The sequence below is a fragment of the Lutzomyia longipalpis genome, chromosome 2 (genome assembly GCF_024334085.1).
Source record: "Lutzomyia longipalpis isolate SR_M1_2022 chromosome 2, ASM2433408v1".
In the NCBI taxonomy this organism is placed as follows: Eukaryota; Metazoa; Arthropoda; class Insecta; order Diptera; family Psychodidae; genus Lutzomyia; species Lutzomyia longipalpis.
In genome coordinates this window covers 37,195,793-37,210,332 of record NC_074708.1, presented here as the reverse complement: position 1 = coordinate 37,210,332, position 14,540 = coordinate 37,195,793, and the positions used below count along the sequence as shown (strand labels likewise).

At 37.2% G+C, this 14,540-nt stretch overlaps 1 protein-coding gene across 1 annotated transcript in view; it reads right to left on the bottom strand.

The window, feature by feature from the left end:
• The window catches only part of LOC129790546 (angiotensin-converting enzyme-like), a 51,857-nt gene that overhangs the window by 7,034 nt on the left and 30,283 nt on the right, over positions 1-14,540 (bottom strand). The window contains exons 4-5 of the mRNA XM_055828104.1: positions 2,659-2,799; positions 296-740 (exon numbers count right to left, since the gene is read on the bottom strand). Of these exons, the coding sequence (XP_055684079.1) occupies positions 416-740; positions 2,659-2,799 (466 nt within the window). The 3' untranslated portion in view covers positions 296-415. The remainder of the gene's footprint in view (positions 1-295; positions 741-2,658; positions 2,800-14,540) is intronic.

The window sequence follows — 14,540 nt, the reverse complement described above, 5'->3', positions numbered from 1 at the left end:
ATCTCATCACTAAATTAAATAAATTAAATTTATTCTGGTGCCACGATGGTATTTGTAAAACATCGTGGGGTTATTTTTACGATATAGAGTAGTAGAATTCCTTGAATCCTGAATTTAATATGCATTGATGTGCTTCTTGAATAAATATTAACGTGATCTTTTTCTTGGCTCTTATCTCGCACACCGATTGAAAGGTCACTGAATTCGTATTATTTCCTTCTTTAATTTTTTTTTCTTAAATGGTTTTTGATGACAAAACGGGGCATTTCTAATTCGCGCGCACGATTCTTCTTACCTCATTAATGCAGAATATTTTATAAATAAAATTTGGGTGTAATCTCTGGCTCTTCGTTGTGCGATCATGGCCACGGATGAAATGTGGAACAAACTGTTTGATGAGTGTTTTGTGCAGGCTTTAAATGAGCAGAAGAAGTCGTTGAATGCCAAGGATTCCCACGAGGGGCGTTAAAATGATCACGCTTAGAGTGAAACGGAGATTCATGGCGGTGTTGTAAAAGCCTCCAATGACCTGAAGATTGGCCGTCTCTATGCTATGCTTGCAGTAATCCCCATCATACATCCATCCAACAAATTCCTGATTCCGCAAATTCTCCTGCCGCAGCCATTCTTCGAGTGGTTTGAAAAATTCCCGCAAAGCTGATCCATCCAACCGTCCCTCACCCAAAGTCTCCTGAAGAACTTCTCGCCATGGCTTAGAAGCTCCCTTTGACATTAAATCTCTGTATACGTAATTAAGATGAGAAGAAAAAGTGATAATAAATCCCTGATTTTAATGAATCTCTTCTGCTCACCCAACACCTCACACCATTGTGCAATACCCTTCAATAGGCTTTTGTTCAGCACCAGCACATAGCTTCCGACATTTTTCGCATAAATTCCACCCCACATTGCTGCGAATTGTAATTGAAATTACGCGCACACAAGACAATTTAAAGAGACTATTTAAGCATAATTATGCTGCAACTCATGCATACCACAAAACAAAACATCTTTGTAACCCATAAAAAGAGAAAAAAACTTATGTTTAAACTACATTATTTGCTCGAGTTCTGTTTAATTAGTAAATTTCCCAATTTTCCCCCCTCGTGCACATAATGGTACCAATGCTACCTATCTATATACATAATGAAGACAAGGAGAGGTGAGATTTTGAATATACCCGCCAGGTGCTTTATGAGTGATTTGAATAGATCTAGAGTAGTATTGTGTAATCTCGCAATTTGAATGAGATCAGAGTTGAGAGGAGAATTATTTGTTTTTTTTTTTCTAGATAAAGATTCTAAAGGAGTTTATTCGTTTCTCTATGAGGAAAGTCCTTATTTGAGGAAATAATCGCGATATGAGCAATCTTGCAGTAAAGAATTAATAAAGAATACGAAATCACCAAAGAAACTTTTAATTTCCAAGTAAGGATCAATTCAACTGATTTAGTTGGAAAAGATATAACAAAGTTATATCTAAAAATTGTAACAAAGACGTCATTATTCTGATTTTTTTCTTTTTTTATTGCATGAAGTTGTGCAAAATCTTCGAGCATTAGCAATAATGCTCCGTCTGTTAACCCTTTAACGTTTTTTGGGTCATACCCTGACCCAAAACGGAAATGATTTTTTAAGGATACTTCTAGTTAATATTTTTGGATGCTTTCTTCGCCAGTATAAAGCTAAAGGATCAACCTTTCAAGACATATTTTTTTGATTCGTCCAATTAATTCCTATATAGTCGATTTTTTGCATCAAACTTGGGAAAAATTGGTCGATTTTCATCACTTTGAAAATCAGTATTTTTTTCTATTTTATAATTTTCCGATAGTCTAAATCGACTTGAATCTTATAAATGGACTAAATAACAAGAAAAAATTGCTTTATGGGAACCTTGAAAATCGAACGATATTGTGGTAGGCCGACGTGTTATTTAGATTGAGAAATTGGGATTTTTTTGAAATTCTCCTTCCGGTGAGCGTCGATTTGTGAATGAGCAATTAAAACATTCGAATTGCCAGAGCTTTCGACACTCTGCATGTCATACTCAGTGGTACAAAACTATTGAATTATTGCTGTGTGAATCACGTCATAAGTGAGAAATGTGAGGGCATGCTAATTATACAACTTGAGGATGCTGAAGGCATGGAACTTATAAGTCTTACAATAGACGATTTTTTAAAAAATTAATTCAACAACAAGAGAGGAGAGAAATGCTCATTCACAAATCGACGCTCACCGGAAGGAGAATTTCAAAAAATTCCCAATTTCTCAACCTTAGAATAAGGACTTTTCCCTTTAGAAAATGCATAAACTCCTTTAAAAATTAATCAAAAATGATTAGAAAAATTGTAAATTAGTTTCAAATTATCAAAACTTTTTTTTCTACAACTCTTTTTTAAATGATCCCAATCTTGAAAACTGTTCAACTCTAATCTGAGTTTGTGTTTTGTACATAGCGCCCATAAAGTGCCACCTTCTTTGCTCCCATTGTACGTGGTTGTCTCAAATGTACATAGGTACATATAACTGTGAGAAATCCCTTGAGAAAATACTCTCCTGAGTGCGATATGTGTAAGAAAAGTCCCGCCTAATTAGTCAACCAATGGTTTTGTTGATGGTGAAAAAACAAACATAAAATAATGGGCTAACTCACTTGAGGAGATTTCCCGCCTGTGGATGACGATAGATATCACATTTGTGGAGTGGCTTCTCAGGATCACTTGGGTCAAATTGTCGCGAGGCAAGACACATGGCTCTATGTAGTTGAAACTGTAAAATAATTCCCACAAAGTATCTGCAAAAAAATAATCAGAGGATAAGAGAGAGAGAGAGAAATTAAATGTTTGCGGCAAATTGGCGATTGAATCATATTTGTTGAACTATGCGGAAATAATATGGTAAATATAAATGATCACCAGATCACCAATATTATATAGCCTAAAACTAGTTCACTTTCGGGTGAGCTTTCCGCATACAAATCTCATGGTGCGCGGATGCTTTTTCAAAAAGTGAACAAAGAGGCGGTTCAACCCGCTTTAGTGCCAGCTAATGGGCTTCTTTTATTACTCAGCGCGACTATTTATGTATTATATATAGTCTATGCCTGAGAGACGTTTTAGTAGAGGATTTAAGAGGAGGTTGCAATGCGAATTAACCGATGATATCGCTGTGCGAGACTTTAGGCTAAAGTAATTAGGAAAATGAAAAGCAAAATTTCTCGTAGCTCTACGCAGAGATCTTTTCTGTAAAATTTATTACTTTTCTCCTATCAGTTCTAATTTTAATTAGATTTTATAAAAATGAAAAAAAAGAAGAGTAAATTATGCAAGATCATACAAATTATGTAATTTTGTGGATTGATAATGTTTAAGACTTTTAGTTTTAGTTAGCGATTTTAGAGAAAAATAAGGTTCTTTCATTAAACTTTGTGATTTGACTTAAAAACCGTACGATCGTGTGAAAAAAAATCTCACGATCCTATGCAAAAAAAACCTTATGATCTTACAAAAAAATATTGCGATCCTTTTTTAAAATTTTACGATCTACCCCAAAAACGATTCTTGATCTACGCAAAAACGTTGGAATTCTGCTCAATAACTTTAAAGTCTTACTTAAAAAAAAAAACTGTGGGATCTTACTTGAAGTTTTCAGAATTTAATCCTGAATTATTACGATTCTAAATGAAATTTTTTAAAGTTTTAATCATTAGAATTTCGATCTTATCCAAAAACCATTTGATCTTTAGTTCAAAATCTTTCTAACTTTAAATGCTTATGATTCTATTTAAGAATTATACGATCTTGAGATTTTTTTAGAGATCGTACGTTTCTGTATTATCAAATTATTTTTCAATAAAAATTTCTCAAACTTGCGATCGTTATTGATTGAATGTAATATTGAATGTAATGCAATCTTTTTCAGTAAAACTTAAGATCCTAACTCGATATCTTCTGAGTTAACTCGAAAATCGTGCGATCATACGTGAAAATCTTGCGATCTCCTTGTTTTTATTTAAAAAGATCATACAATTTTTTATTCTCAAAAATATTTCAATGAAGATTCCTTAAATTTGTAATTTGTTTATCCAAAACATAAAAACTATATCAGGCTCTTAGTTTAATTTTAATAAATCCCCGTGATTCCGTGAAACATGAAAAGCCAGCATACGACGAATTTCTCTTAATTTTCCACCCATTTACAATCCAGTAAAGTCTTAAAAAGTTCCTGAGTGTGCTATTTATTGCACTTGCAGCATTCTGTGTCTGTGCGGGAAAGTGATAAATGGGTGGTGAATTGAAGGAAAATTTATTAAAACATATACAGCAGAAAGACGAGAGAGAGATCACTTCTCAGCTGTTGTTCCTCCTTTCCCTTCCTTATAATATTTTCTCAATTAACGGACCCGCCCTCGCGTCTCCGCATGCATTTGTGGCCCCTGTTGTGGTGGAAATGTCTGACGGCGAAATCTATTTTATTTGAATACCCCGCATGCATTCTCAAACAAAATACCAACCATTTGGCCATGTGATGCAATCTCGCTCCCCAGATCACTGATTAAACGACCGATTGTCTGATATACAATTCAAATTTTCTTCTGTGGTGCTTTTACAAAAATTCCAACGAGACGGGGGATTTTTTGACGGAAGCTCTGCAGGCTTTTGCTCGATTACATTATATGGAGCTTTTATTTGAGCTACCTACCTACCAAGAAAAAAAAACAATCAAGTCGAAATAAGACTCGATTGCCCCAAAAGAAGGCACAAGATATGGGAAATACAAAAGAAAAAATGTCTGCGCAACAATTGGAGGTGAATGATGAAGGAGTGAAAGGTGTGAACTTCTTGAAAGAATTTTCAGTGAGTCCGCAATGTGTCTTGGTAAGACAATACGCGCACAAAATGGATGAAAAAGTTAGCAAATTAGTGGCTTTATGTGATCTTTTGTGCGGTATATGTTGAAAATGTCAAGGCGCCCATTTGCAGCTGAATTGAGATCCTCTTCAATTGTTCCACCATCTTCTCACTCGCTTTGTCTCCATCGTGGAGATTTTGCAGCTACCACTGCAGCCACATACACGATTATGCAATATTATAAAAAATTCAAGTCTTTGTCATATTTTGGAAACAACATTTTACCACATATTTATGTAAGATCAAGTGATCTCCTTTCTATCGCACGCGGGCAATCGCTCTGCGCGAGATATAGCTCAACGGCGAAAGATTTTTCACAGGCTAAATGCAAATAAGTGATCCGCCAAGAAGATTGCTTTTGCCTGAGAAATGCCACACTTTTTTTTTTCTTTGAATATCTACCTTCCAGCATTGGATAATCATTTTAAATTAGAGTGTTTTTTTTTTGTACCAATCTATGTAGAGTAAAAAGTCAGAGGAATTTTAATATGCATTTCGAAAGAGAGAGATACCGCTGAACTATGCACATAAAAGCATTTTGAAGTGCATGTTTTTGATCAATAAAAGAGATTAAACAAATTGTGGGATATTTAGTATATATTAAGTTGAAAAATTATTAACATTGTAATGATTTTCATAGAATTTAGTTTATTATTTATTAAATTTTACCTCAAGGAAGGATTTTTTTCTGTTCTAAAAAATATTTTTTAGAACTTCTTTGTAAGTTTTTTTTTAAAGAATAAATTTCATTTGTTTGATGGTGATTACAATAACCAGAGTTTGATTAGAGAGGTTAGAGAAGATCAGTTGAGTTGTACCGCCCAGCATAAAATAAAATTTAACATGATAAGTATGGGAAAATCACATCATAAAAGTTCTTACATGATTCTTATTCTTTATATTCTAATAATTCATATGACTATCATAAACATCCTTGATATGCTTTCTCTCCAGGGGCTGTATTCTCTAAGAGTGAAAAACTCTTGTGATAAACTCCCGAAGTCTTTTTGCGGGGAAAAGTGAGGGAAACTTTACATGAGCTTGATTTTAGATTTTCCGGGTTTTCACATTTCTTTTAAAGCGCTAAAGCCTTCAGGAGTTTATCACGAGAGTTTTTCACTCTTAGAGAATTCATGCCCAGGTTTTTCGTATTCTTGTGATTCTTATTCATGTTACGAATTAGCAATTGGAGAAAGACAATTATGTTTAAATACTCGAAGCTAAAATAGATCTTCTTTTTGACACCCAGAATGGATTTTAAAAGTACAAATAATTCAAATATTTAATAATACAATGAAATGCCGAAAGGCTGATTTTATATTTCAGTAGAAAAAACTCATTTATTTCAGCTCAGACTTTAACATGTGATTCACTCGAACGCTCAGACAATAATGACCAAAAGCCTTTGACATTTCAGTTTACACCGATATATCGGTTAACCGCGTTAACCGGGTTACCCGATATATCATTACTCCTTTTTTTTATAAGATCTGCCTTCACATTAATTCATTCTGTTTCTCAACTTATCACTAACATTATTGGTCTCCCATGTTCTGAAAGAAATAAGTACATCAAAAGAAACTGTATGTCAGTCTTCGAGGTGGACGGCGAACTCTTTGTGATCTTCGTGGAATTCTTCTTGAAGAGCTTGAATTACCACTTTCTGGGCTTGACTGACCCTCGGAAGCAGATTGCCATGAATCTGAATCCGAAGCATCACTTTCAGCCCTATCACTTTCTCTTGATTCTTTAAATGTAATTGAGGGTCTAACAACCCTCTCCTCCCTCAATTTAAGTTGATCTTGATGGGCCTGCAGCAATGAATTTTCAACTGCTACCGTGTATCGCACGGAGCTCAAAATTTCCACAATCTTTGCAGGTACCCATTTAGCAAAACTATTCCCTACTACTCTGTAATACACCGCTTGATTTTTGTTATATTTTGGCTTCGGCAGATCAGGTGTTACAAGCTTTTTCTTATTATCAGTTAAGCTACTCCTAACCTTACTCGAAATCTTGAAATGGGGATTAATAATGTTAGTCTTTGTGTTTGGCACAAAATTAAACATTAATTCCGCCGGTGAGAGCTGTGTAGCAGTGGTTGGTGCATGGTTGTATCCCGTCATTATTTTCCGCAATATTTCGGGTAGTTTGTGTGCTGCAAAATTTTGTTCAACCATCTCTTTCCGAAGGATTGTTTTCATGGTTTGTACCGCGCGCTCGCACAATCCATTGCTTTGTGGGTGGTATGGGGGACTCTTTAGGACTTCAATATTTTTCTGTTGGCAATATTCAACAAATTGTCTCGAGTTGAACGGAGGACCGTTATCTGACACAAGTTTTTTAGGTGTCCCCATGCGCATGAAAATCTGATCCAATGCTTCTTGTACATCATTCGCGGTAGTGTTCTTCATCATGAACATCTCTACCCACTTACTGTAACTATCAATTACAATCAACACCTGTTTCCCTGCATAGTGGAAAAAATCGAGATGAATTCTTTCAAAAGGTTCCGTCGACTTTTTCCAAGGTACCGTCTTTTCCGCGTTAGACTTCCCCATTACGCTACAAGCTTCGCAAGTTTTCACGAATTTCTCGATTTCCCCATCTATACCTTTCCACCAGACCAGCGATCGCGCCACCATTTTCATTCTCACAACTCCAACATGAGTTTCGTGCAGAATGTATAGAATTTTCCTTCTCAATTTTCGCGGAATCACCAGCCTATAGCCGTAATATACGCACCCGTCTTCCGTTGACAACGCATTTCTGAACTTCCAATAATATTTTAGCGACTCTGGAAGTTGAGTGGGATTTTCCGGCCAACCCTTTATAATCATTTCCCTGATTCGTGCGATCTCACGATCATTTCGAGAGGCCTGCTGAACTATTGCAAAATTAACTGGACTCCCCACCTCATGCAGCGATGTCAACTCATTAATCTCATCGAACCCGAGCCAATGAAAATCTAAACACCCGTCCGTACTATCGTCTACTGGGAGTCTTGAAAACCCATCACAATTCCCTTGTGATTTACCCGGTCTGTATTTGAGTTCGCAATCCATTGACGATATCAACGCCTGCCAGCGCATCATACGCGGTGAAAGTAGAGTCCCCCCATTTTTCCTTGCATCAAAGACGGATATTAGAGGCCTATGATCAGTATAAACGGTAAATTGATTGCCGTACAGGAATTTATAAAATTTCCTGATCCCAAAAATCACAGCCGCGGCTTCTTTATCTAGCTGAGAGTAGTTGTACTCTGCATCATTAAGGCTTCGCGAGGCAAAATAAATTGGTCTCTCATCCCCATTTTCGTATACGTGAGAAAGCACTGCCCCCAATCCATCCGGTGACGCATCTACTGCCACAATCAAAGGTAGTTTGGGATCAAAATGCGTTAAGATGGTATTGCTCTTAAGCAATCCCTTGCACATCTTAAAACATTCTGAATGTATCGGTTCCCAATTCAACTTTTGTCCCGTATGATTTTCTTTCGTCAACAGATCGTATAGTGGCCTCAAATGGGTGGCAAGATTCGGAATGAATTTACCGTAGTAATTAATCAATCCCAAAAAAGCTTGGAGCTGCTTGAGTGTTTTAGGCTGTGGGGCATTTTCTACCGCATGTAGTTTGTCCGGATTCGGTCTAAGACCCTGCTCCGAAATAACATGCCCCAGGAATTTTAGTTCCTTTACAAAAAACACACTCTTCTCAGTGTTAATTTTGACATTGAAATCATTCAGCTTCCCCAATACTTTGAAAAGGGTATCTTTAACTTCATGTTCTGTCTCGCCAAAAATCAAAATATCGTCCAGATACACGAGTACTCCCTCAATTCCCATCAGAATTTGATCAATTATGCATTGAAAAATGCTAGGAGCCGAGGAAATACCGAATGGGAGCCGTTTATACCTAAAAAGACCCCTGTGAGTACTGATTGTCAAGTACTCCCGTGAACGTTCATCTACCGCGATTTGCTGGTACGCCCCTTTAAGATCTACGGCGCAAAAAACTTTCCCATGGCACAATTTTGCCAACAAATCATCGATCTCCGGTAGCGGATAATGCTCTCTCTCTACAAATTTATTCACAGTGACCTTAAAGTCCACGCACATGCGAATACCTTCCCCCTTAGCCACGACAACAATAGGGCTTGCCCAATTACTATGTTGGACTTTTTCGAGAATTTCTTCTTGGCACAATCGCTCCAATTCATGCTCGACTTTTTCCCGCAGTTTAAAGGGGAGAACCCTTGACTTAACAAAAACAGGCGTTGCATTGTTTTTCAAAGTGATTTGAGCTTGAAACGTTTTAATCGGATTATTATCCGCAAAATTGCAAATATTGGGGAAACTCTTCTGAATTTCCGCAATAACTTGATTTTGATCAACTTGAATTTTATGATTTTGTCCCAACTCGAGAATTGCCCGTGACTCTAGAATTCTTTCTTGCCATCCCGGAAACAATACATCCATCCAGTCCCGACCCAACAATGGAGCAGCGTTTGATTTTGAATCGATTATATAAAGAAAAAGATGATTGTTTCCCAAATTAATCGGCACTCTTCCCCTCACAATTACAGCATTACCATCAACTTGTCTTAGTTGAACATCAGAGGGCGCCAGTGGTCTACTTGGAAATAGTTTTTCGTACATACCATGCGCCATCACTGTACACGCAGCTCCCGTGTCCACCTCAAAGTTGACAGGTGTGCCATTCAACCTAAGACAAATGAACATGGGGTTAGTAAATTTGGGGTTAGAAGTTGCCTCTGATGATGATGCTAGCTGAAGACTGTGATGGTATCCAAAAATACTTATCTCTCCCAGCTCTGAGATCGATCGGCACACAGCGGCCCAGTGGCCCTTCTTCCCGCAGAGACGGCACGTACTGTTGATTGCTCTACACTCATTCTTGTCGTGCATCATACCACAGCGGCCACAAGCTGTCGCATTTCCCTCTGCTTGCGATTCCTGACGCTGCTTTGGTCCTCTCTTCCACTTCCGCTGCTGCGAGCTTTTTGAGTCGGCCACATTGACTTTCCCGATTGCCGATTGCATGTCACGAACGTTCTTCCGAGTGCGAAATTCCGCGATGCATATGTTTTTTGCACTCTCCCACGTCAAATCCGCCTGGATGATCAACTTCGCCTGAATTTGCTGGTCGTTGATACCACTCACCAATCGGTCACGCAGAGCTTCTTGGAGAAAGCTTCCAAAATTGCAAGACTCTGCCATGTGCTTAAGCTCAATGATGTAATCGTCAATCATTTCTCCTTCATGGCGAGTTCTCATAAAAAATTGACATCTCTCCGAAATCACATTGTTTGTCTCTTTGAAATGTGCCTCCAAAGTATCCATAATGTCCTTGTACGTCTTTGCATCCGGCTTGTCCGGGGAAAGAAGTGCTACCAACTTCTCATAGCAAACAGTGCCCATCAGGGTGATGAGCAGCGATTGCTTTCTTGCTTCGTCATCAATGCGATTGGCGGCCATTAGATGATTCATACGATTTCGCCAATGTACGAAATTTTGCCCCGGCAAATATGGCTCAATGGAGCCTATCAACGCCGACATTCTATACTCCTTTTATGCACTTTTGTACAGATTATCTATACACACTTTTATCGTCGTCGCCACTTTTATATTTCAGTAGAAAAAACTCATTTATTTCAGCTCAGACTTTAACATGTGATTCACTCGAACGCTCAGACAATAATGACCAAAAGCCTTTGACATTTCAGTTTACACCGATATATCGGTTAACCGCGTTAACCGGGTTACCCGATATATCAGCTGAAAAACGAAGACTCCCTCCTACAAAATAATTGCTATCTTGGGTAGTCTATTTAATTCCCATTAAAACAAACGTCATATATATCAGCATTAACAATCCCAACATAATGGTGCGGTGGCAGTGTTGAAAATGAATTGCACTTTTCCCCTTGATTTGTTTTCAGTGTGCCTCAAAGCACAAATTGACTCCCAGGGAGACGCTAAATTGCAACAATGTTGAGAGACTGCAAGAAATGCCATGCAGAAATTGAAAGAGATTGATGCATTGGCGCATATATTGCTCCCCTTTATATTACTATTATTATGAGTCTTATGTACTTATTGTATGACTTATTGTGGCTTTGCGGATTTTTTTGTGGGAGTCGTACACATTTCAATCGCGAAAAGATATACAAAAATTTCAATTGAATGGTAATGAAACGGAACGAAATGTAACAATATTTCCCAAAATATTAAATAATCCACCCGCACCGGTGCAATTATCTGTAATCTCGGTGGGAATTTTCGTTTTTTTTTTCATCTTTTTCTTTGCCGAAAGAAGAAAAATATTGTTACAATTTCTTGTATATTATGGTGTGTTGAGTGGAGTGTCTACAATAGAGGAGGTAAAATCTGCGCGCGGGATTTCTTGCGCACAGAGAGGAAAGAACAACGGTGGTTGGGAAGGTGCGAGTAAAACACGTGTATTGAAGGTACATTATTATTGCATCATATGGCAGAAGCATAATAAATTAATAAGGTGAATTTTTTTCTCTTTTTCAAAAATGAAATAAGATGAAAAATAAGAAAAAAAGATCGCGGAAAGAAGAGAGAGAGAGAGAGGTTAACGTAAGAAGTGGATAAAGAATTTTTCACGGGGAGATGAGGGCCACAATTGGCCACGGTTGAAGATGCAGAAAGAGCAAAACTTGCAGAAGAAGTTGTGTGGTGTATCTTTGTCTGTCTGGTTGATTGTGCAACAACCATCCAATTGAAGGTTTAAACTAATAAATGTACTCGCAGTGATTGTGCGGGGAAAATTTCAAGGTGTCCAATTACATAAAAAAAAAGAAAATTGAATGAATGAGAAGATATATAGGTAACCAATATAATATGTAGTATGACGGAGAAGCCATAAGAAAAAAAAAGAGAAGCCCATTGATTGAGTGTTTAGGTCTGAAATTGGTCAGTATAATGAATGATATTAGTTCAGTCGTTCAGTTGGGAATGAATTTGATGTCATTCGATGCGTCGTCATTTTTAATGCATTCGTGCAATTCAAACAACGTTGATCTTTATGTAATGGAATTATCTCATATTATCCAATCGCTTATGATGATCAATTTTCCTCTTATTGCTACTTCTCCGCACGATCGCCATATGAGCACAGGTGTCTGATATGTTCCTCGTGCAGCGCGATCTCTCTCTCATCTAAAAATCCACTTCTGCCCCCCTTTCTCCCCCTCATTTAGTGTTTGTTGGCAAAAATAAGCCTCCCCGCAGCAGAGAGTGAAATTGACACACTGAGAGAAGGTACCATACGAGTGATCTACATACTATTAAAACCACAAATTAAGTAATAAGATCACAATAAAAAAAATTAACAACATGATCTTTCAAAAAATTAGGTAACTCCACATATGGAGCGTTTTTTTTTATTTATCGTCTTTTCTTCCTTCTTAATTCTTCAACCCATCGCCCCACTGAACCTCCAAAGACGTGACCTTTCTCTTTCTGGGTCCACGCCAGAGAAATTCCCCCCTGCGCGCGCGTGATCCTCACTTGTCGAGTGATCAATCAAGAATTGAGATCTCATCCGTGGCGTCAAAAATACCTGTGAAATTGCACAATTGGCAATTTTATGCTACTCCACACACACTTCAATATTAGATTAATTCACCATAGCGGACCACCGTAGATCACCTTTTCTCACGCAAAGTGATCGACAATCTTTATGCCGCACATGATCTTCATTCCAGTCAAAATAAAAACCCCAAGAGATTGGCTTGCGATCTCACAGCTGGATGTTTTACTTCTTCTTTGCTTTTTTTTTCCTTTGCCTCCACTTCTTATTCATCATTTTCAAAAGAAGATTATTATGTGCCCGGGAAATGGTGAAAGCAATAATTTGGGATGGTTGTTTGGTATAGCATAGAGTATGATACACACAACATTCCATCTTATCAAATAGCAGCACTATTATGTCATGGAAATTGGTTCATCATTTAGTGCGGAGGATGTTATAAAATCAATCGTATTTGTGCGTATTTATGTGTGTCTTATATGTTGCTGATGGGATTTTAATTTGATCCTACATTAGAATTAAATGATTCAATATATCGAGGGGAATTTGTGCACAACGTGCGAAAAGAAAACTATTCAACCGTGAAATTGGACGATAAATACCAATTTTCAGACGTGATAATCAATTTTAAAGCAATTAGGAATGTTGAAAATGCAGGAATTTCATGCAGAAAAAAACTCATGACTAAATGTTAAATAATTAACACAAACATTTTATTATGGCTTTTGTGTAAAGAAGAGCGAAAGAAAAAAATACTCCTGAAAATTTCTTTGGGGACTTTTGAGGTTCATCAAGCTACACCCCGCATCCGATATTTTACAAAATTTAATTATGAATCTCTTAAATATTTTTAAATATATACAAAAAGAATCATAGAAATTGATATCTTTTAATTTGCAAAAAAAACATTTCTCTTTAACTTTAATTTTTGCAGTAGGGGGTGTAGCTCAATTGACTCCCTCTTATTATCTCTTAAAAGTCTTGTTCTAAAAAAATAATTTTTAGAATAAGCTTAACGTTAAGGTACATCCTTAGTTATGTTTTGCTATATACATACATATTAGAAAAAAAACAAGTTTTTCAAGGCATTTAAAAATAATATTCATAATAGTAAAATCTTATTATTTTATTAGGTCATTTTAGACTTTAGTTTTCAGGTAAATGAATGAGGTGAGCTCTTGCATAATTCGCGCTACCTGTACACAGGTATCTATCCCCTCAACCCATTAGTTATGTACAAAACATTACTTTCTCAAAAGAGAATTTTCTTAAGCAAAACATCTGCGCGTTGGCTGACATCTAGTTGACCCGTGCGAATGTTTACATATTTAAGTGGAAAAAGAAGCCATATAACGCGAGGAGCTTTTACATATAGATAGGCTTTCTTGCATATAGTCCCGCATTTGTACTACTGCGTGGTCCATATGGAAAACATCTCTCTTCTTGCAAACATGTTGTGTGTGCAGCATAATTTCCCCGCAAGTTAGCCAGCACACAACATTGATGATCAATTAAATTGCGATAAATGGGAGAATTAACGTTTGAGAATCTCGAAGCTGATGACATCACACGTTTAGCTACCAATTTCCTCAAATGATGAATTCACGGCGTACACTCTGCACACCCAGTTGTTGTTGTTACATAAAATGGAGCTTCTCCCCGCACATACAAAATGCAATCAATCACGCTCGGGGAGAAGATCAAAATACCGTGATTCTATGCGTCCATATGCATCGACAATGGCAAATAAGTGAGTACGGTCATGTCTATGCGAAATTTATTATTGCAGCAATGCGCGTCCATTTCCACTTTCATTTTTCAAATGATATTTTGTGATTCATACACGCTGCTATTGCTGCTATACGGTGTGTCGTCGTCAAAACATCCATTAGCATAATTTTATATTCCCAATAATGCGTTATTAATTGTGCAATTAGAGCGGCAACGAATGATCATATACGGTGGGAACGAAGGATCTTTTTTTCTTCTTTTCTTGCACACCACAATCTTGCAAACGACCTTCTTGGAGCAGATCGCAAAGGTA